The 24,201-nt window shown below is 34.8% G+C and overlaps 1 protein-coding gene across 8 annotated transcripts in view; it reads right to left on the reverse strand.

Annotated features, from left to right (window-relative positions):
• RMDN2 (regulator of microtubule dynamics 2) overlaps positions 1 to 24,201 on the reverse strand; it is a 97,075-nt gene that overhangs the window by 63,561 nt on the left and 9,313 nt on the right. For 5 of the 8 annotated variants that reach the window (XM_079109884.1, XM_079109888.1, XM_079109885.1 and 2 more), the window contains exon 2: positions 20,822 to 21,289. In XM_079109884.1, the coding sequence (XP_078966010.1) occupies positions 20,822 to 21,273 (452 nt within the window). In that variant the 5' untranslated portion in view covers positions 21,274 to 21,289. The other 3 variants (XM_079109889.1, XM_079109886.1, XM_079109890.1) reach the window with 3 other exon arrangements.

A 24,201-nucleotide genomic window follows, 5' to 3' on the forward strand; every position in this document is an offset into this window, starting at 1 on the left:
AACAATTAGACTTAGTCAAACTCTTTTATGGAATAAAGAAGTGATATCCTTCAGTTCATTTTATGAAGTTAATATAACTAGCACCAATATCAAATATGGATATTATAAGAAATTAAAATTATGGGTCAATGTCATATAGATTTAAAAATCTTCAATAAAATATCATCCAAGGAACTGCAGCAAACATGAAAGAATGCATTATAACCAAACTGGGTTTATTCTAGGAATTACAAGCACGGTTTAAATTAGGAAATTTCTCTCGTGCGGCAGATCATTTCCATGGCTCTCTCCCCCCATTTTTCCCCCAACAAACTTCTACACAATCTCAGGACAAAACAAAAGATAGAACAACAACCAACAACAAAGTTTGCCTTCATCAATGACAACCCCTTAAACAAGAAGGAACCTCAAAACCTGATCAAGGTTGCAAAAACTGTAATATGTTTCACACTTAATGATAAAGGTTTGAAGCATTTGCCTTAAAATCAGGAAGACCATAATTCCAATATTCCTGTTTCTTTTCAACATTATACTGGAGGGCCTGTTCATATAATATTGAAAGAAAAAGAAATAGGAATTATAATAATTGAGAAAGTAGAAACAGGATTGTCACTATTTGAAGATTGTTCAATAGAATACAAAACCTAAAATAATTTACAGATAAGTAACACACAAAGTTCTAGACTTAATCAGGAAGAAACAAAATATGAACAGACCTCTAACTAGCAAGGAGACGGAATCAATAATCAAAAACCATCCAGCAAGTAAAAGTTCAAGACTAGATGGCTTCACTGTTGAATTCTACCAACATTTAAAGAAGAATAAACAACAGTACTCCTCAATGTCTTTCAAAACAATGGAAGAGGAGGAAACAATTCCAAATTAATTCATGAGATCACCATTATCCTGATACCAAAGCCAGAAAAACTACTATTATCCCTGGCAAATATTGATGCAAAACTTCCTCAAAGGCCAACAAACAGAATTCAACATACATTACAAGGAGTAAACACCATGACCAAGTAGGATTTACTCTTGTAATGTCAGGATAGTTTAACATATGAAAATCAACCAAAATAATATACCGTATTAACAAATAAAAGGGAAAAATATATTATCATCTCCCTTAAATCAGAAAAAACATTTGACAAAATTCAGCACAATTTCAGCACCATTTCATAAAAAGTCTAAACAAATAAAAAATAGAAGGAAGCAGCTTTAACACAGTAAAGACTATATATGAAAAGTCCACAGATATCATAATCAATGAAGAAAGACTGAGGACATTTCTTTTAGGAACAAGGTGCAAGGCAAGGGTGCTTGCATTTTCATTCAACATAGTACTGGAAGTCCTAGCCAGAGCAATTAGGTAAGATAAAGAAATGAAAGGTATCTAAATTAGAAAGGAAGAAGCAAAACTATCTTTCTTTCACAGATAACATGATTTTACATGTAGGTGGAAAAATTACCCTAAAGATTCCACATACACAATAAAACTTTAAAAAAATAATAAATTCAGCAAAGCTGCAGGATATAAAATTGATATACAAAATTCAGTTGTATTTCTATACACGAAGTTATATAAAAAGGGATAATAAGAAATAATCTTAATATTTATTTTATAATAGCATAAGATAAATTTAAGGAGTTAAAAGACTTGCATACTGAAAACAGTAATTGCTGGAAAAATTTAAAGAAGGCAGAAATGGAAAGATACACCATGTTATGACTTGAAGATTTAATATTATTAACATGTAAATACTACACAAAGTGGTCTACAGATTCAATGCACTCCCTCTCAAAATACCAATAATTTTTGGTAGAAAAAAAAAATCTATCTTGAAATTCATTTGGCATCTCAAGGTATCCCCAGGAGCCAAAAGAATGTTTGAAAAAGAAGAATAATATTGGAGATCTCACATTTCTTGTTCTCAAAACTTACGACAAAGCTACAGTAATTAAAGCAATTTGGTACTGGCATAAAGACAAACATGTAGACCAATGGAATATAATATAGATACCAGAAGTAAACCCACACATATGTGGTCAAATGATTTTTGACAAGGATGCCAAAACCAATTAATAGAGAAAGGACAGTACATTTAATGAAGAGTGTTGGAAAATTGTATCTATATGCAAAAGAATGAAATTAGATTTTTACTTAACATCATGCCCTAAAATCAACTCAAAATGCATCAAAGACCTAACATCAAAAATCAAAACTATACAACTCTTAGAAGAAAATAGCAAAAACTTCATGATGTTGGATTTGGCAATGATTTCTTGGATGAAAGAACAAATGAACAGACAATATAAGAAAAAATGGATAAACTGGACTACATCAAAATATAAAACTTATGTGCATCAAGGAACATGATAAACAGAGTAAAAGGGTAATTTACACACTGGTAGAAAATATTTGAAAGTCATATCTCTAGTAAGAGGTCAAAAATTCAGAGTATACAAAGAACCCCTAAAACTCAACAATAAAAAACTGAGCAAAGGACTTGAATAGATATTCCTCCAAAGAAGACCTACAAAGGCCTATGATCAGATCAAAAGATGCTCAATACCACTAATTGTGGGAAGCCATCCTTATCTATCAGAATCAAATGGTTCCCTGTCTAGTTCCCCTAAGAGAATGGCTCCTAACTCCACCCTTTCCTGTCCATCACAGAAGAAGCTCCTCCTGGTCTTGGGCCCTTTACCTGTGTGTCTATAAATAAAAATAAAGAGAGTTGGGCTACTCCATGTTGTGGTAAGAGGCCAGAGCTAGTATGTCCAGACCTGTAATGCCCCCTCTCATTTAAAGAGTATTGGCTCTTGTGTGTTTATTGAGTAGATAAGTTTATGGGTAATTAATTGATAAATGACCAACATCATCCTCCAGCAGTTAACCCTTTTCTCATCCCATGTGGGACATAGCTGAGAGATACCCACAACTAATCACTTGGTATATGTAAATCAAACCAAAATAAGAGATCATATCAAACCCATTAGGATGGCCACTATAACAAAATAAAACAATAAATTTTGGCAAAGTAGAGGAGAAACTGAAGTCTTGTGCACTCTTAGTGGGAATGCAAAATGGTGTAGCCACAATGAAAAACAATGATGGTCCCCCCCTCCAAATTAAAAATAGAATCACTTGATGATCCAACAATTTCACTTCTGGGTATAGACTCAAAATAATTAAAAGTAAGGTCTCAAAGAGGCATTAGCACAATTATGTTCATAGCAGTATTATTCACAACAGTTCAAACATAAAAGCAACTCAGATTGTCTATTGATAGAAGAATGGATAAGCAAAATGTGATATACACATCCAATGGAATATTATTCAACTTAAAAAAAACATTCTGACATATGCTACAACATGGATAATCCTTGAGGACATTATGCTAAGTGAAGTAAACCAGTTACAAAAAGGCAAATACTATACAATTCCACTTATATGAGGCACTAAGACTAGTCAGAATCTTAGAAAGTAAAATGACTTGATAAGGACTTGGGGAGGGAGAATGGAGAGAGTTATTGTTTATTGAGTGCAGAGTTTGTTTTGCAGAATGAAAAGAATTGTGGAGATTAATGATGGTGCAGGTTGTACAACAAAGTGAATGTATTTATGACACTGACTTATGCATTTAAACATGGTTACTGATAAACTTTATGTTATATGTGTGTCATCACAACTAAAAAAGTTAAAATTGAAAAATAAAAGAACACATGCTAAGGGGAAGAGAAAACCATAAGTGTAGAAATAACATCTTAGCCTAAGGATACAGATTTGAGAGGCATTTATTATGACAAATCATTGAAAATAATGCGAATTCCTTTCTTCTGAAAAGTCTTAACTACTTTCTGCCTTAAATATTTTTAATTGCTTATATTCATTTTTCACTCAATTATTTTGAAAAATATAATTTTTGCTTAATGAAAAAATCTATAAAATACTTTTAAAAATAGTTTTGGGAGATTGATACACATACTTTTTATCTCTGAGTTCAGAGTTCTTTGAATCTTCAGATTGTGCATATATGAATGTATATTAAAACATATATATAAAATTTAGTTAAAATATATTATTTCTAAATATTCTTTATATTTCCATTATAATATTCTTTACTTATAACTTGATTCTTTTATGGGGAGGGGGTGAGTACTGGGGATTGAACCCAGAGATACTTTACCACTGAGCTATATTTCCAGTCCTTTTTATTTTTTAATTTAAGATAAGGGTCTCCCTAAATTGCTTATGGCCTTGCTAACTTGCTAAAGCTGGCCTCGAACTTGCCATCTTCTTGCCTCAGCCTCCCAAGTCACTGGGGTTACAGGCATGTGCCACCATGACTGTATAATTTGATTCTTGTGTTAATAAAAACATTATCAGTAGGTTATCTGAATGAGATATATAGCTTGCAAGCCTGCTAAAAATTTATATGTGTGAATTGATCAACATAGCTCTACAAGTTATGTAGGAATACTATCTTTTATGAATAGAGTAGGAAAAAAGAAGCCACTAAACTCTCAAAGAATGTAGTACATTTGCACAACCTGTATGTCAAAGCTTGATGTGAATTTCACATCACAAACTATCCCTTAGAAGTTTGGGACTAGGCAATCACTAAGGAGTAATCTGAAAAAATTCTGAAAGACAGTCATTTTTTACTTTCATATTCCAATAATGTCAATAAACTAACTTTCAATATTACTGTAATTAAACTTAGACTACAATGTAGGAATCTTTTTCCAAAAATGCAGTGAAGCTTAGTGAGGAGAGGGAACTTCTAGAAGAATGCAACCATTGGCTTCTACAGGCTCTGGACTGTAACTGGAGTGAAATCTGATTTAAGCTCCCCCTCTAAGAATAAAATCTGAGATGACCTTATTTTAGGAATTTCAATAGGTGAAGGTTTGTCTTCATCTTGGGAGGAGACAGAAATGTTTTCCTCTTGAAAGGGGCCTGAGGTAACTTCATTTTGAGATAGGGCAAAGCTACTGGCATTTTTATAAGATGAAGAATATCCAACATTATGGAAGACACGGGGAGTTACACTTTGAGAGAGACGCTGTTGAGTCATAGGTGGAGAGTTATTTGTGCTGTGATTGAGAGACTCGGAATGAAAGAGATCTCTTGAATCTTTACTTAATTGGCCAGTTTCTTGAAGAGCAATGGCAAATTCATTTGTTAGAGAGGTAGAGGAATTAATAGTTTGAAGAGAAAAGAAGGATGCAATGCTCTGTTGGTGGGAGGCTCTGTCAGCAGTGTTCCGACGGGCTGAAGAGAGAGCTCTTGCTTCTAAATTTACTAAGCTATATTCAGGCTTAGAGAAGATTGTATGTTTTTCAGCTTCAGGATGACTTGGGCTTCTAGAAAACATTTCAATTTCATTTAGGTCAAACTTGTCCTGACTACTTGATTGAGGATCAAAAAACATGGCACTACTGTAATAGGAAACTAGACTTAGTTTAGGGGAAGTAAAACGTCTTCGGGATCTAAAGGCACCAAAATGGTCTGAAGATTTTGAATCATTGAAGCTTGCGTCTTCTTGAAAATCAAAGTTAGCTCTACTTTGTCTCTGATAAAGGGCAATACTGCTTTTTCTAAATTTAAGAGATAAAGATTGTCTTCTTGCAGAGAGAAGTGAACAAGCAGATGTATCTGATGGATAAGACAATTTTCTACTTCCTGTGGTTGAATTGACTTCATGTGTTGCAGAAGGACGAGATGTTTTAAGATCAAGAGATATATGTGGTCGTAAAATAGAAGAGGCTTCATGATGCCGGGGGAGTGAAGTTACTTGATCTTCAGTACAATTTGGTTGGAAGTTCTGGTCCTCTTTGCAGCAGCTAGAGTGAAAAAAGGGTCAAATGAGGAAAAAAATAGGGAGCAGAGTGGAGACCTGCCAAGCCTCCTGAGGAACAATATCCACCTTACCAATAGGGAACAACAGGGAGTAAGAAAAATAGCGTAGCTGAAGTTGATGGTCACACAGATGTACCCCAAAGAAGGCATGTGTAGGTAGAAGACTACCTCTACAAGTATCTGCCCCCTTCTACTAAAGCTTGGGGAGGAAAGTTGAAGGACTCAGAGGAGAAGGCAGAAAGATAAAGGGGATCATACAAAAGGCTCCCAGAACTAAAGGATCCCCAGGAAGAAAAACAGAACTTATGTTTTCAAAGGTAATAAATCACAACATCTGTTTGAGACTTTTAAGCTAGCATATTTAAAGGAGTTAAGTAAGATAACCTTATATCTTGTTGACTAATTGTATTAAAAATGTTAACCGTGGGTGAAGCAGAACCTTTCTGGGGAGGATGTTTCAACTAAATATACAGACACTCCAGTTATGGTGGGAAACTAAAGAAAGCACTAGAACTTGGCTTATGAGTATTTTCAATGTTCTTTAGCACAGGAAGCATGAAACACATAAAGTGTTTTGTTTGGCTTTATTTTGTTTGGTTTTTAAGGGCTTACCTTAAGCATTTTCCCATGTTAACTTTGATCCAAAGTAAGTCTTCCCTTCCCTTCTAGACCATCATCCTTAAGCCATAAAATGCCTTGAGCAGGTGGAACAAATCAGAAGACTGAATGCTTTAGCTTCACATGAAACTAACATGGCAACAACACAGAATGTGATGACAGCAGACTCTAGAATCTAATGACATCAATGTAGAATAGAATTATTTCATGGCTCACCTTTTTGAAAAGCTCCAATTTGTGTGGCAGTAGCATAAGTATTCTGAATTCATTATGTTCAGAGTCTGCCAACAAATCAAGGGGTAAGAAAACAGCTGGATGGGGGCAATAACAAACATGACAGTACGCAATTCTTTCCTTGGAAGTGCCTCTCTCACCAGCACCTTTCCACACCCTGGTCTAATTTATTTTTCTTTCACTTAAACATACTTTACCCCAGGATTTTACATCCTTCAGTGATATGAAAAAGTGACTGTTAGAGACTTTGGTCTGAACATATATTGAAATGGGGAGGAAAAATTTTAAAAGTACCAAATGTCACTTCTGTCTCCCAAATGCAACAAGCTTCATCCACATTGACAGTTAAATGTGCCATGTGATTGTTTGGGTCACATGCAAAGATTACGGAGAGGTGATGTGTCATTTTTATTATGCTTGAAACAATTTATACTCATCTAATGGTGAGGTTAACAGAGTTATTAGGAAAGGATCATTGTTCTTTCCTTTTCCAATACAACTTGGAATACTGTCTCCATGATATATTTATGTGCATACCCACTTATGACATTAAACACTCCCTCAAACACTTTAATTCACTGTTCAGCATCCTGATACTACACCCTCTGTTTCTTCCTGTCTTTGTTCCCTAATACCCTGCTTCAGAAACCCTTGAGCATATTCCTTTTAGTAGGTATAAAGTTCTTAATTGTCTTACACAATTCTCAGATTTGTGATTTGATATTACTCTACTCACATGCTAATAAGTTAACCAATTTTGTTCCATTGTCCTATATATATATAGGACTCCTATAAAAAACTTAAATTGAGCAACAAATATGCCACTTATGGTAACTCTGAAATAACTTATATTTTTAGAGTTCTATTCTTTTGAGAAAAGTAGGTGATGATTACAATGTTTGAAAATATTTTTATATTTATAATGGCACACACTATACTGCACAAATTCCTTTTACTAAATGTTCAACTGAACAAAGTATCATGTATATATCTGATATGTAACACAATATTTTCTAGAACTTGTCATTTATTTTAAGGAATGCACTGTATTTCAAATTATCAATGTTGAAAAATAGCTGTCCTATAAATGGGACACTGGGATATGTATAGGGCATAGTAATCCGTAGTGTATTGCACTGATGCCTGACAAACTCTAACAGGTTGCGACTTGTTATTTGTGACTATCAACAATATGTTGACAAGTAAGACTGTGTTCAAGTATTAACATTAGAAGAAACTGAGGAACTGCTGAATGAATGAATATTCTTTTTTTTTTTTTTTTGCATTGCTGGGGATTGAACCCAGGGCCTTGTGCTTGCAAGGCAAGCACTCTACCAACTGAGCTATCTCCCCAGCCCCTGAATGAATATTCTTAAGATGAGAATATTGAAACATCTGGTATAGTATTAATTCTACCAGATGTAAATAATTTAATTGACAATTAAAAAGCTGATGATGGTGAAATTGGTTAATCATCAATGAAAGATATTCCATGTCCTCTTGAATTGCATATTGAACCACCTGACCTAGCTGTTGAAGTAGAAAGTATGGATAAGAGTCAAGATGTTTATGTTACTGCTATTAATTCTCCTACCTATCCTCAGGGCAAAAAGAAAATTGGCAGATATCACTAGGTAAAAAGTGAAAATCATAAAATTCAGTACCTGTTTGGTGATCAATTAGTACCCAAATACTTCAAATAATATATTAGAGAAAACACTTATTCTGAATGCTCAGTGAGAAAAATGAGGAATTTTTGGAATATTAGTCCTGGTGGAGATTTCTAAAAAAATACTGAAACCCAAAATATATGATCATATTGTTAAGGAAACTATATGCTATTCTATGAAAAAATAAGAATTAATTTGAAGTACTTCGTGTAATGACTTTGAAACATTTTTAGAAATTCTTATGTTTTCAGGTTAGGATAAGTTACCTTCCATATGAAACTAGTGGTCAAATGCTGAAGATTGGGATGTCTATTATTAAAAATGGAATGTTAAGAAATCATTTTCAGGAGCTGAAAAATAACATACATTTTTTTTACCAGTAACAGTAATGGTAAAGGACAAGAAAATATTAAAACAGAAGTTTTAAAATTGACCCTCTAATGAATATGATTTAAAAGTCATTCATGAAACTTGGTATCTTTGAACAACATTTGACAGAAGCAGCAACGATTATTAGACATTATATACATATTTGCTAAAACACTTTATTAGAGGTAAGCCCATAAGATCTGGCTATAAATTCCAGCCCTGTGCAGCGTATTGGGATGTTGCTATAGCTTTCATTTGTATTATGGAAGAAGTTCCTGCAAATGACCATGCCATGATGACTTTTTGCACTGGGAGTAAGTCATTCTATAAATGCTTGGAATGATAAAGAATCTATAATCAGACTGTTTTCTTAAACAGTCTATTCGCTGGCTATGATTTGTTGGTAAAACTTCAGAAATTGGATACCAGGCCACAGGTACCATGAGGGAACAGACTAAATAAGTGTCCTCTGAAACTGATAACAGTGATGAAAATACAAGCAAGAAGGTCATATGATTACAGATTCAACACAAATAATGATATTCTCCCTGTAAAGTGGCTGAATGATAAATGTGTCATTATTAGAACAAACTACCACGCAGTGGAACCACTTGGCAAAGATCAACAGTGGAAACAATAAAGTGCAGAGTCAATGTGTTTCAAACCACAATGTATATCAACAGTGGTGTAGATAAACATGATTGGCTGGTTTCCAAATATTCCACTTCTACAAAAGTAAAAATGGTATCGGCATTTTTTCACTTGAGTAATTAACATGTGTGTCATAAATGCATGGATTATTCACAAATTATTTTAACAAAGACAAGAAAGATCTCATAAGTTTGTTGGATTTCAAAAGCATCATCTTTTGCTTATATTGCTTAGCATACCTGGAATATGCAATGAGAAACCATCAGAGAAAGAAAGTTTAATACTCACAGACATACTACTGCTAAGATGACATCAAATTTGACAAGAGAAGCTATAATATCCTCAAATAGCAAGAGCAATAATGATGTCAAAACAAGTCATGTCATGTGAAACTGACAACAAATTATCAAAAATGTAATATAACCTTTTGTTTGAAGTTTTTTGCTCTTTTCCACCAAAATTAATTGTTGGACAGTCATGAACATCACCCCTTTGTGTATTATGCAATGTATGAAAGGATATAATACTTGCTCAATATCCTATTTATAGGACAGTTCATATATATTGTCCCAGTGTCCTACCTATAGAATAATCTACATTATTGTTCTTAATGATAATAAAAGATACATAAACTCTAGATTAGCATTTCCAACCTATTTTAATGCATCTATCTCAATTTCATTGAAATAGTCATAAAATTGAAAACCTGGAACTTAATTGGTCAATCTTTTACAGAAGACATGAGATTCCTAGGTCAGAGACAGAAGGTTTATACTACTCATGGCACAGTAAGCAGCATGATCATGACAATGTTTGAAGTGGTCCTCCTTAGCTCCATATTGCCCACAAGGGCAATGTAGAGGGTCCTGAGATACTTGGATTCACAATGGATTATGTTATAGGAAAGGAACACTGAGCTTAGGTGATCCATCACTTTTATGGCAAGTAATAAGCAAATTTGCTTAACCTCCTCTTAGTTCTGGAGGGAAACATTCCCTCATTCCTCAAGGTTTCTTGCTATGCCCTTAAAAGTAGCCCAGATAAAGAATGGTCAGGAATGTTTTTTGGCAGACGTACAAAGATATATAGGAGCACAGAAAGCCCAAGTAGTTCTGTCTCTTAGTGCAGCAATCTATTATTTTTTCCTTTTCTTGTGAGATTGTTGTCTGTTGTTCCTCAGTCATATTAAGATCTGTGGTTACCTTTTGTTAAAGGACTCCTTTTGCACATTGCCAAGAATAGAATATGTACAGTTTATGAAGTTTCTACATGAAACTTTTCTTGGCAACCCTGGGCCATCTTTTTGTTTTAACACTTCCATGAAAGGCCTCTAAAAAAAGTATGGGGCTACTGAGATACCTCAAAGGAAATGATGAGTTTGTGACTAGATCTCCATACTGTCAATCAATTCTGCTCAAGAGAGGTAATGAAAAATCCCTACCTGCTACCCAATTCAAGCAAATCTATGATTATTCATCCCCAAAAAAGGAATCTCACATGAATGTGGGCAAGACCTAGACATTACTTAATACTGTTCTGGTAGATAACTTATCAAAATATCTAGATATACTAAAATTGCCCCTTTTGCTTATTTTTAAGAGAGTCAAATTAGACAGCCCAAATGAAGGTCATAACTCCTTATAGTGTCAAACACATAAAATCTGCTCCTCCTTCTACCCATCCAGCTCTCTTTACTCCCATGTCATTTCCAGGCCCCTATGTATCTTCTACTTTCATCATGCCTTATGGCCACCTAAACCTTCTTCTTCACTCTATTCCTTCCAGGACCATATTCCATCATTGCACCTCATGATGCCCAATGAAAATATTCTTTATCTGTAGTGATAATCATTACTCTTTAAAACTACAATTTCATTGTGATAGCTCAGCTGGATAATACAAAATCTTCTTGAATAATGCTTTGCAAACTTCAGGGTTCACCAGAGTCATCAGGGGAGCTAGTTAGAATGCTGATTCCTGGGAAAGGCTCACAGAAATTCCAATTTGTTAGGTCTGGGTGGATCCTGATAATGTGCATTTCCAATAATCTCAGCAGTTAGATAGGATGCTAATACTGCTGGTCTACAGACCACATTCTGAGCAACTCTGTTTCAGAACATCTAGAGTACAAATGACCTCCAAAGCCAAGGTAGAACAGTTTTCTGAGGAACCTGATAGCAGCTTTATATCTCAGCTGGAGTCCTGTGAGGACAGTGAGTAATACCAGGATTGAATGTCCTTCCTCCTGGTGCCTAGGTTGAATCCCTTCAGGGAATCTACATTATACCTGAAGAGAAGTAGGAGACATGAACAGGGGAAAACCCTAATGGGGACTGAATCTTTAACATAAAGAACTAGCTCTAAACTAGAAGTGGCTCAATCAACTTGAACTGATAAAGTCAAGTTTTCCCACATTACATAAAACAGGGATTGTGAGTTACTCTGAATTTAGTAATAAAGAAGTATACAGTTATATCTTCAGCTAATCCAAGTGTATATTATTAGCCAATAATTACAATATAAACTATCCAATTCATTACATTAGATTCTATAAATGGCTTATCAAGTATATCTAATCATGTACAGTCATAATAATGTTCCCTTTTCAATTAGTTCCAGGTTACCTCTGTTTATTTTTATTACAACATTAAACATTTGTTTTAGAAAAGAATGAATTTATAAACTTCTTTCTTTTATGGTAACCCACCAATTATTATATTTATAAATTTTATGGTAATGGGGATTCTTAGGCAGATAATGTGATATAGAGAAGAGTTTAGCTTTTTCCAAGTTAGTACTCCTTTATTGGGGGTAGCAATATTACAGACTTTATACTATCAGTTCCCATGTTATCAGATACTATCCTGAAGGCAATAAAGTCTCCCTAGAGTCTGTAGTCTCTTTTTTCCACATGTTTAATCCCAAAACCTAGGGTGTCCTGTTGGTAAAAGGGTCAGGTCACACCTTGTTTATTGGGTTATTTCTTGTTTGTTTTTGATTTTTTTTTTTTAAGATCTTTTACTGTATTTTTACTCTTGCTGTCTGTACTGGCTTCTTCCTTGACACATATAAATAAGCTCAAGTAACCCTCATGTTAAAAAATAAGCAAATCAAAAAGAAAAACATAAAATACATGCTCCCTGAACCAAATACTCCCTACCTGTTTATGTATTCTCCCATTCAAAGTATGTTTCTTGAAATAAGGGTCAACCTTCCTAGTGTCTACATCTTTACCTTTCATCCATCTGTGCAGGCCTAGATTAAGGTTTCTGTACTCATCACTACCCAGTAACTGCTTTTGCAAAGTTTATAAAAAAAAAAAAAAAATGACTTCCTATATCCAAAATCCAGGAAACAAAGGCCAGACCTTGTTGAATTTAACTGAAAAGCATTATAACCCAAAGGTTACTGTTGAATGTATTTTTCTAGTTTGAGGTTTAGCAAAATACACACTGAGATCCTAATCCAACTGCCACCTGTTTTTGTAAATAAAGTTTTACTGGAACACAGTCATATGCATATTGTTAATGGCTGCTTTCATGCTACAATGGCAGAGCTAAACAGTTGAGACAGACATTGTATGGTCCTCAATACCTAAAACCCTTGTAGAGAAAGTTTATTCCTGTTCTAATGAATTTGATACATTTGATCATTCCTTCTTATTGATAAAATAACTCAGTTTTTAAAAGAATTTACTACAGAATAGACACAGTGCAAAGCAGCTTCCTATGCCATTTAAGATTTAAAACAACATGAGTCATGCACTATTAACTACATTTTAAAATAAATAAATTCAGGTTAAGAGAACTGATATTATATAGCTAGTTAAATCCTTAAACCTATGGATTTAGTCACTGTTTTAAAAATCTTGTCCTTTCTTAGTTCCTGTAATACCTTTGACCTCTGGTTCTTTTCCCACTTTGACCAGTCATCATTCTTCTTTTGCGGGCTCATCCACTTCCACCTGCTCTATCAGTAATAGTTCTAGAAGGCTATGTATTCCACTCTGTTCTCACTTCCCACATTACACATTCTGCCTGAACAGTGACATTAATTCTCACAGCATCCAGTTTTGTACACATACTGGCAGGATGCCCAACACATGAGCAACTTCCTCTGAAGGAATGTATCCTTTAGCAGCCTTTTTTCATATGTAGGCTACAAATGGGTGAGTGCCCAAGATGGCAGTGGCAGTCTCTTGGCAGGTCCTTGCCAAGAAGGTCCAGTACCTGACTACAGGATGCTAATCTACTTGGTACTTTTTACTTCGTTCCTGGCCTTTGAAGATCTGGTTAAAACAGGCTGAAAGCATCCCTCTTTAATATCCTGTTACACTTCTTCAAAAACTTGTTCAACTTGTCAGACTTTCCTTTGTTCCTGGCTGTATCTTCAGCACCCAAACAATGCCTGGCACAGAGTAGACACACGTTCAATGAATAAGGGGGACTTCAATTGTCAGTGATGTCCTTCTTCTGTCTTGGAAAAGAAGGCCAGTCTTACTTGTTTAAGTAAATGCAAATTAGAAAATGACAAGTTAGCATTTCATGTTTTCAGGTTGACTAAAATGAAAAAGTCTGACAGCATAAGATTTTTAATAAGGCAATAGGAATTCTCAAATACTGGAGATTCAACATGGCAGATTAGAGGAAGGCTGTATTTCTAGTTGCTCCATGGCTCAGAATTTAAGCAGTGGGAGTACTGCTTCTCAGCATGGTGGGTGAAAAAGGGATTTCACTAAAATTCAATATTGGACAGACTACTTTGGAGTCACGGCAGTTGCAATAGCAGCAGCTGCAGTGGTAGTGGCATTGGTTCCCCACAGTGGGAAGGATAACAGAGAGAGAGAAACAACAGACAGATTTGTTATGGAAAAACTTGAAATCATAAAAGTTGTCTGAACTTAGCTGATCCAAAGGCTGCACTGTGCACTGGTACTTGAAAAGTGTTCCCTGTCTTTCAGAGGGCCATGGAGAGCTAGGAAGGGGCCATCTTGAGGTGGTCACACTGCTGTAGGAGCCAGAGATCAGAGAAAACATTGCCACTCTGTTCTGACAAGCCCCTATTGGGTGGCTTAGGGTTTACCTAGCAGAACAGGAGAGAAACAGGCACAAAGAAGATTTTATCTGGGGGATTCAAGTCAGAAAAGTGAAGGGGAGCCCAATTGGCTTCTCCTTTGAGTCTGGTGGCTAATGAGAACAGCTGAAGCCGGTCAGGAATCTGAACAGGTTCCTTACTCAGAGACTAAGCCTGGGAGGCTGTGTTCATGGGCAGCAGAGCATGTAGAGGATTGGCTCTCTTGTCCCATGAGTAGAATTCTTGGGAGGCTCCTAAAATCCAGATGACCAACAGAGATCAGCAACTGCCAGGCCCTAGGGGTATGTTGACCTGATCTTTCCAGAGCAAACACTACCCATCAAAGCCCATGAAGCCTGATTAGACCTAAGCCCATCCTCCGTAACTCCCCTCATAGAACTCTGCAGCAGCCCTACCCTGGGAGTGCACAGATCTGGTCTGTGCAGACAAAACTCCAACTGACAGTACTTTCTATTCCATCCTACCTCTTACTGGTGAAAAGAGAAGCCAAGACTTATTTCAACCAGCTTTAGTCTTGGGCCACTCCAACTGGCAGCTTGGATAGCAACCCAAAAAGTGCAAGGGGTGAACAACCCCCAGCCCTTGCTCTCCCTCTTAGTACATAGCTCTAAAAAAAAAAAAAGAGTCAGGCATAGACATTGACCATCCATTCTCATCAATGATTCTGACCACCTCAATGGAAACAATTCCTTCATTTTCCAATGAGAATACTGTTTTCTTTCACTGTCTCTTTCTTTCTTTTTTCCCCTCTTTGCTGTGTATTGTTGCTGTGCTGATATGAACATATGTACATATTTGTTTCTTTGGTTCTCATTTTTGGTATTTTTAAAATGTAGTTTTTTTTTTTTTTTACCTTGTCTTTTGAGGGTTAGGAGTTTGGTTTGTATATTTTGGTTTTGTTTTGTATGGTTTTGTATTGTTTTGTATGGTTTTGTTTGTTTCTCTTTCTCTCTTTTCTTCTGCTAACCAAATAGCCAAATTCAATTGTTCTTTCTTTCTCCCTTTACTTTTTTCTCCTATTTTTCCTCCTCTTTCCTTATAACCATCACTGCTCCATTTCTTCTGCATTCTCTCTGCTCACTTTTAAAAACTGTAAATGTTTTTCTACTTTCCTATCACTTTTTAAGTTATATTTTTATTGAATTTACTGTATTAATTTAATTAACCGTATTTTTACCATCACTTAGAAATCATTGGTTTATATAATTCCTGCCCCCACAATTAACATTGCAATTATTACTGCTGTGGATGATATGGTTGACATCTGTTGTTTGCTTTAATGCCATATCTAGTTTATGGTTACTTGCTGGTTTTGCTGTTGGTAATTGCTGATCCCGTCATTTGTTCTGTGGCAATTAACATTGTAGATGTCATCATAGGTACCAGGTATTTATTTTAAGGTTGTACATTGTTTGTATCAGTTTTTGCTATTGTTTGTTTCCCCCTATTCTGTGAGGTTCTGGGAACCTATGGGAACACACTATAAGTTCACAGGGTAGAGCCTATGATGCTAAACTAAATTAAACCAAAAGACAGCATACCTTGCTCCACATACAAACTAATAACACACAATCTTTCAGCTATATTTCAATACAAAGAATAGAAGAGACACAAGGACCCAAACTAGTGACCAGGCCCCAAGTAGAAACAGCTATGGATGGGCCTCAAGGTCCCATCTTTGGATATCTACTGCTACAGCAAATACAGAATTAACATAAAGGCTATGGATACTATATCTTCAAGGGAGTCTCAATCTAGTTCATTCTAGGACACTTTGGGAAGTGAAGACTGTATCCTAAAAAAAGGCCCACATATAAGAGTGGAAGAAAAATCCCTCCCAGCAGATGCATAAAACCCAACGTAAGAATAAAAAAAAAAGAAGAAAAAAAAAAACACAACACATCCTAAAATTCATAATTCATCAGCAACTAATTCCAAAGATATTGAAGTGGATGAAATATCAGATAAAGAATTCAAAAGAATCATTATAAAAATGATCAATGAATTCCAAGAGAAAACAGAAGAGCAACTGAATAAATTTAGGAAGTCAGTACAATACATGAATGAGAGATTCAATAAGGAGATAGAAATACTAAAAAAGAACCAAGCAGAAATCTTGGAAATGAAAGACACAATAAATTAAATAAAATGTTCAGCTGAGTCTCATGATCATGCTAAAGACAGAATCTCAGAGCTGGAAGACAAAGTGGTCAGCCTTAGATAGTCAGACAGCATTAAAGAAAAGAAAATAAGTAACCATGATCAGAATATATAAGAACTCTGGGACAACATAAAGAGACCAAATTTAAGAATCATTGGAATTGAGGAGGGTTATAAGAGGAGGTTAATGGAATGGATAACCTATCTTCAGGGAAATAATAACAGAACACTTTCCAAACTTTCAGAGTGAGATGAACATCCAGAAACAGGAGGTATTCAAAACCCCAAATAGATGAGATCAAAAAAGGACCTCTCCACAACACATTATAATTAAAATGCCTAACATACAGAACAAAGATAGCATTTTAAAAGCCTTAAGAGGGAGGGGTGGGGGGAAGGGAAAAAATAACAGAATGAATCAAACAACATTGCTCTATGTAAATTTATGATTACACAAATGGTATGCCTTTACGCCATGTACAAACAGAGAAATAACATGTATCCCATTTGTTTACAAAAAAAAAAAAAAAAAGAAAAAAAAAAAAAAGCCTTAAGAGAAAAACATCAGGTCATATTTATAGGAAAACCAATAAGAATCACTGCTGATTTCTTAGTACAAATACTAAAAGCCAGGAGAGCTTGGAAAGATATGTTCTGACTCCTGAAAGAAAACAACTGTCTTCAAGACTGCTATATCTAGCAAAGTTATCCTCCAGAATAGAACAAAAAATAAAAACCTTTCAAGATAAGAAAAAACTAAAACAATTCATGACTACTAAACTTTCTTTAAGAATACAGAGGAGAAATAAAAAACAAACCCCAGAACTACAAATTAACAAATCTCTTTGAAGAGTAGCTAAGTAAATGAGAAGCAGGACAAAATTAAGCATGATAAATAAATCAAAATGGCAGGAATTAATAAACATTCCTTTGTAATAACACTGAATGCAAATGATCTCAACTTTCCAATTAAAAGACAGAACAGATTATAAAATAAAACCCAACTATTTGTTGTTTGCAAGAGATGCACCTTATAGGCAAAGACAGCCATAGGCTGATACAGTGAAAGGACAGAAATTGATATGCCATGCAAATGGATTCTGAAAACAAGCAGGAGTAGCTACTCCCATACCTCACAAAGCAGAATTCAAACCAAAAAACAAAAAAGCTAGGCATGATGGCACACACTTATAATCCAAGCAGCTTGGGAAGCTGAGGCAGGAGGATTACGAGTTCAAAGCGAGCCTTGGCAACTCAGCACAGTCCTAAGTAACTTAGCAAGACCATGTCTCAAAAAAAAAAAAAAAAAAAAATAGGGTTGGGAATGTGGTTCAGTGGCTAAACACTCTTGGGTTCAATCTCAGGCACCAAAAAACAAAACAAAATAAAAACAGTACTCCTCCACATGTCAAGATTTTGGTGTCTAATACTATTCTCCTAAGGGGAACCAATGCAGGCAAGGCAGTAACAAATTCTGTGCCATGGAGCAGGGACAAAAACAAAATCAGTCAAAATATATTAATATTAAGAATCAAAGATGCTTTCCAAGTGTTTATGCTTGTACTGGTACTGGAACAACCTTAACAGGCCCTCAGAAGGTATAAGAATTTGGACATCAGCCATTATCACTATCACTCTCAAATACATGAAATTATCTGAGTCTGAAAGAGGCATAGACCCGTAAGGCCATGGTGATACTCACCTAAGAGAAGGCATGTAATAGATTCTTAAAATGTTTACAGAAAATGCATCCTGCTGAACTTTTCTATGAGCAGATTTTATGAGTTATAAAACTGAAGTTTCAGTCAACAATTAAGCATATCATTATATTTTCCCCTTCTTTTGTAAAACTAATAGCATTAGGAAATTGTAATTGGTATCTATTTTGCTAAAAGAAGTACAAATTTCTAGTTACCTCTCACAAAAGATTAATTTTCTATATGAAATATGTAATTGTCACTTGATGTTTTAATTCTGTCATCAAGGACACAGTGTATGGAGGATATATTTCATCTTAAATGTGCTAAAGGGATATGACTGCATCTCACCACCACTGGTCATCTCAGACCCAAGTGAATTTACAAAACAACAGGCAATCTATAGCATAGTTCACAAAGACCTTGTTTCTAAATTATTTTATTTTATTTAGAAGGTTAGTTTCTAAGTATTTATTTAGAAATGTGTTAAATCCTTCTATATCTTATTCCTTTCCCCAAAAATATGTCAGATTCAGTATGTGTTAATTTATTTAAATTTTTAAAAATGTGGACAAAATGGGAGAAGTTCCTTTCCCTCTACTGTATTTGATACCATTTACTGTAGCTCAGTCTGTCATTAGGGCTGCATTACATCTACTCTAGTATTTTATTGCTAACAAAGACACACAGGATGATGCAGTCTGATATCTGCTATCAGACTTAAGAGTTGTGATATATTTACTTTTTCATACTAGCTGCATGTGACAGTCATAAATTTCACAAATCCTTCTTGAACCTACATTAAAAATGTATGTCCATGCCATTATTTGAAAATTAATTAAGTCCTATAATTATCTCCTATTTGTCCTACATTTAACAAAGATTATCTCTCTTTCTAGAATGTTAGAATTTTTTGAACAAGCTTATGCTCACTTAGCAAGGGTCTCCTTAGGGTCTACTCATCCTTTGGGCCTAGACTCTTTACCTAGCTGCCAATCCTCCTCTTGGCCTAGAAGATCTTCTCTGGCCAGTTCTAGTTCTATTATGTTCTTCCTATGACATGATTGTCAAAAATGCATATAGGACTCCCGATGAGGAAATACCACAGGATTATACGTAGGCAGGATAACCAGATGATTTGTCTTTGATAACTCTCAATGACGTTCCATGTTATGGTGGAATTTTTGTCATTATCAGAGTACTAAACTATTATGATCTATTCCCATAGTAATTAGCAGGACTCTTTTCTAAGTTATAGTTTTGAGTGATTTAAAACTATTTTAGATTCCTTCTAAACATTTCACTCGCTGGTTTTAAAACCAGTCTACAGATGTTTGTTTTTGTTGTTCAGGAACACAAATTTTTTAGACCTTCTTATTATCTAGATCCAACATTTGTGGCTTTTCCTGATCTGAAAAACTTTTCATAGTCCTTTCCCCAAGTTCATATAAAAAGATGCTAAAAATACAGTCCTGGCATTGATCTCTCCACTTTTATACTTTTTTATCTATGAAATTACCCTTTTATTCATACACTACTCTTTGTTTCTTCCCTTCAGATTGCTCCTTCTAATTCCATGGTAACTTTGGAAATCACTCATTCATTCAAGAACTCTTTACTGGAATCTACTCTGCTAGGTACAGAAGTAGGGTGTTAGGAATACAACAATTAAACCCAGGGGCCCTGACATCAAGAACTATAAACTGTACCATATTCAGTGATCTTTTTTATTTTATCCAGCTTACTTTACTCTTAAAAACACTAGTCAGACACAATTTTTTAATTTATAAATTATTTGCTTCTTCTTTAAAGACTATTATCTATGTTCTTGGCATTAGAAGTCAATAATTAACCCATGAAAGGATGAAACTGAATACTTACACATTCTCAAATCTTTTTAGAACTGCCCTAAAATTCAGTAGCCATTATCTCCAAGTGGCTATTCAAATTTGATTACAAAATATTATAAGTACAATGAAATAAAATTTAAAATTCAGTTTCTTACTTCCACCAGCCACATTTTGAGCGGTTAAGAGCCACATGTGGCTTGTGGCTACCATGTTGGGCAGCACAGATATAGCATATTTCCATTGATACAGAACGCTCTAATAGCACTAATCTAGAAAGTTCTTATACAAGGGATCACCCAGTGACCATATTAAAAAATAGATTACCCATTTTGGCAAACAATTCTTGTCTTTCTTAATATTTATATAATGTCACCTACTACTAATTATTTACATTCCTTTTACAATGTGGTCTAAACAATCTAAAATATTGACAATATTTTTCTTTTTAGTTTCAGTATTTATTATAATTTTATTTAATATGGTTTTAGTTATAATAATCTAATTCAAAATAATCATTCCTTTTCATTTCTTATTACTGGAAATATGCAAATACCTAAATAATAGCAATAATACAAAAATAATTCAACACGGGAAACATCTATGGAAACTTACCCTCCTTCACTTTCTGCTTCCTCAGAACTATTACTTGTTGCTGTACTTTGAACTGTAGTCAACCTTCTTTTTCTAGCTCTGTGCTGAGGACTTATCTTATGAACTGTTATCTTTCCTCCAAGTTCATCTTGTATATATTCCTCCAGCTTTGGTATAGTTTCCTTAAGAAATCTAATTTCCTCTTTGAGTTCTTCCATATTCGTCAGTAATTCATTTAACTTCTCCAGTATCTGAAGTTGTCTTCTTTGGAAAATCACTGCTGTTCCTTGGCCATTACACATTTCATCTTGAAAAGTTATTGAATTATAGGTATTACCCAGAGAAAGAAATTTAGGTAAATTCATGGCTGTACTTGCTTTACGGACCTTGTGATACCACAAAACCAGCAAACTGATCCCAGCAGTTCCCACCATGATGCCAACTATCAGTTCTTTGTTTGTGGAATGAGGCATTTCTTGATCTTTGTTTCTAAAATTAAAAGCATAAATGTAAATGAATGTTGTTTTTGTCCAAGACAAAATATTAGTGCATTTTCAATCAATAAAAGACAAATCTACATTATTTAAAAAAAAACTTCAGAAATCATAATCTAAAGTGTATTATGAGTAAGTAACTCAATAATATATATGACCCAATGGAAATATTTACTTTAAAGAAAATTAATGAAATCTAGTGTAAAGTATGGACTTTAATTCAGAATTTGTATTCTGCATGACCAATTTGAAAATCACTTTCTACTTACATTTGCAAAGGATTTGATAAATAGAAGCAAAAGTTTCATTATAAATTTCTGAGAAAATTATTTGTGAATTCAAGTTATTATTAATTTTCTCTGAAATTTCAAGTTATTAATTTTCTCTGAGTTTTATTTATTTATTTATCTTTCTTTTTGTGGTGCTGGGGATTGAACCCAGGGCCTGTGCATGTGAGACAAGCATATGGCATGTGGGCTATATCCCCAGCCCACCTGAAATTTATCTGTATGCAATGAATTTGATGGATTTCTTGGTCTTATCTAGTCTTTAAAAGAAGGCCAAGAAGTTCTTTCCTGGCACCTAGCTTACATTAGGACTTAAATTTAGAGTAATTAACAATATTATTTTTAAAGACCAGAACTTAGAAATAAAAAGAAATAAATAGTAGAGTTTCGGTAAGTTTATAACTCACCCCATCTCTGGTTTATTCAACATGGAAAGCAGAAGTGATAACGTAACATAGAGCGTGGATGGGTGGGTTATCCCACAAATTCGAACAATGAAATCCAGGGACACAAGGGTGAGAGCCAAGTAACAGGATTCATTAGAGTAAGAGAAAGAAAGCAGAGCTCCTGAAGAGGGAGGGGTCCCAAGAGAGGATTGCCAATGAATCTCTGTTGTCTAGGGTTTTTATGGTTTCATGTGTCCCAATAGGTGACTGGTTGGATGACACATAAATACAGATTCAGAAAGGGACCAATCAACTTTATTTTGTCTTCTTCAGCAAATCTGGAGAAAAGTGATTTCTAAGACGTTATTAGCACAAAGGGGAAGGGTTTGTTGGCCCAAGAGGAAGTGCTTGGGGGAAGGCGGAGATCTTCCGGTTGGTCGGTTGGTGGTTGCTAGGGGTAGGGTTGGGGTAACTAAGGAAGAGCTCTTGTGGTTGAAGCTGTCGGGAGCAGCAGAAGGATGTTCTCCGGCTAAGATGGCAAGACTGCTTCCTCCTTTAATTCTCGGAGACCCTTTTCCTGGCTGCCGTCAGGTGGTCTTTCTGCCTCATTAACATCTATGTAAGTTTTGTCCATCTTCTGACCCAGAATTCCTCTCTCCTTACATTTCTGCTTATATCTGTTTTTGTTTTACTTCAGATTTTCACTTTTTAAAATATTTTGATTTGATTCCTTTCTCTTTCTGACCTTTTGCCTTTTTGCATTCAAGGCCCAAGCTATGCCCTACCTCATTCCACATAAACTCAGTTACTTAGACTAAATACTTAAAATCATTCTCTAGTAAATCTTACTTCACTAGTTCCATGGCCTGTCCCTGCTCTTAAAAATCACAAGACAAGTAAAAGACAGCATTAATCTATGCTCTATCATCTGAGACATTTTTAAATGGCTATAAGCATATTAGTACTCTGATAAAACTTCTGTAACTACAGTTAAGTATACTGAAGCTTTTTAATATACTTTGAAGTTCCCAAAATTGTTTTACCTTCAGTATACCCTATTTTATAACAGATAAATAACTATATTAAATTTTACTAATGGAGAAGTGTTACAAATAATAAGTTGTTTGATACAGGAAATTAAATTTGTAATTTTTTAATTTTTTTCCTAAAACTTTCTCAAGGAGATTATTAGAGCATTGCCACCTATAGCCCTGAGGAAGAGCGGGGGAGGGGCAGTCCTCTAATGAGACTACCAACAGCCTGGCAGTCTCACTGAGTTCAATGGACAAAGATCTGAATTCAGACAAACTGAAGCACCCAGAATTTGTGTGTCAGAGTGCTGAAGATGAAGGAGGAATATTCAGAGAAAGAGCTCCAGAAATACACATTGAAACCCCAGCAGGGCAGGCAAAGAACAATTTGTAGGAAGAAAACAATCACCAGGAAGCTATAACTGAATTATTCCTTAAGATTACATAGAACTGGGAAGCATTCAAGTTCCCAAGAATTCTTGTAGAATACATGAAGCTTTGAGCAGAGACCCCATGGGTAGCATGGGTGGTAGTAGGACCACAGTAACTCCAGACTTAAGGTTATTTAGACTTTCCCAAAAACAGAATTAAAAATACACCTCCAAGGGATTAAACTGATTCACTAATATTTAACTGCCATTATGATGAAAGTCCTATACTGTAAAAAACAGAAAAGCCAGAATTCAACAGCATAAAATTAAATGTCAATAAAAATTAATAGACATGCAAAGAAACAGGAAAATATAATTAGCAGACAAAGGTGTTAGAATGATTACAAATGTTTGCCATTTATTATATATATAATATATAAATGTATATATGAATATATATATAAATACATTAATGGAAAACATGAACATGATGGGGAAAGACAAAAGAAGGCATCAATCCAAACAAAAGGAATTTCTAGATATGAAAAATAAAATGTCTGAAAATTTTGTACTAAATGGGATTAGTAGAAAAATCACCATGGAACAAAAAGAAAATTGGTGATCCTGAAGACATAGCAAAAACAACCTTCCCAAATAAAGCACACAAATGAAACAAAACAAACAAAGCTATGGGGCAATATCAAGCAGTCTATAAAGTACATTGAATTAGAGGGGGACCAAAAATTCCCAAATTAGATAAACATATAACAGATCAAAATTATAAAACCATGTAAAATTCAAATGCTCAACACCAATAAAACTTACTAAACAT

The sequence above is a fragment of the Sciurus vulgaris genome (assembly GCF_902686455.1).
Source record: "Sciurus vulgaris genome assembly, chromosome: 14".
Lineage (NCBI taxonomy): Eukaryota > Metazoa > Chordata > Mammalia > Rodentia > Sciuridae > Sciurus > Sciurus vulgaris.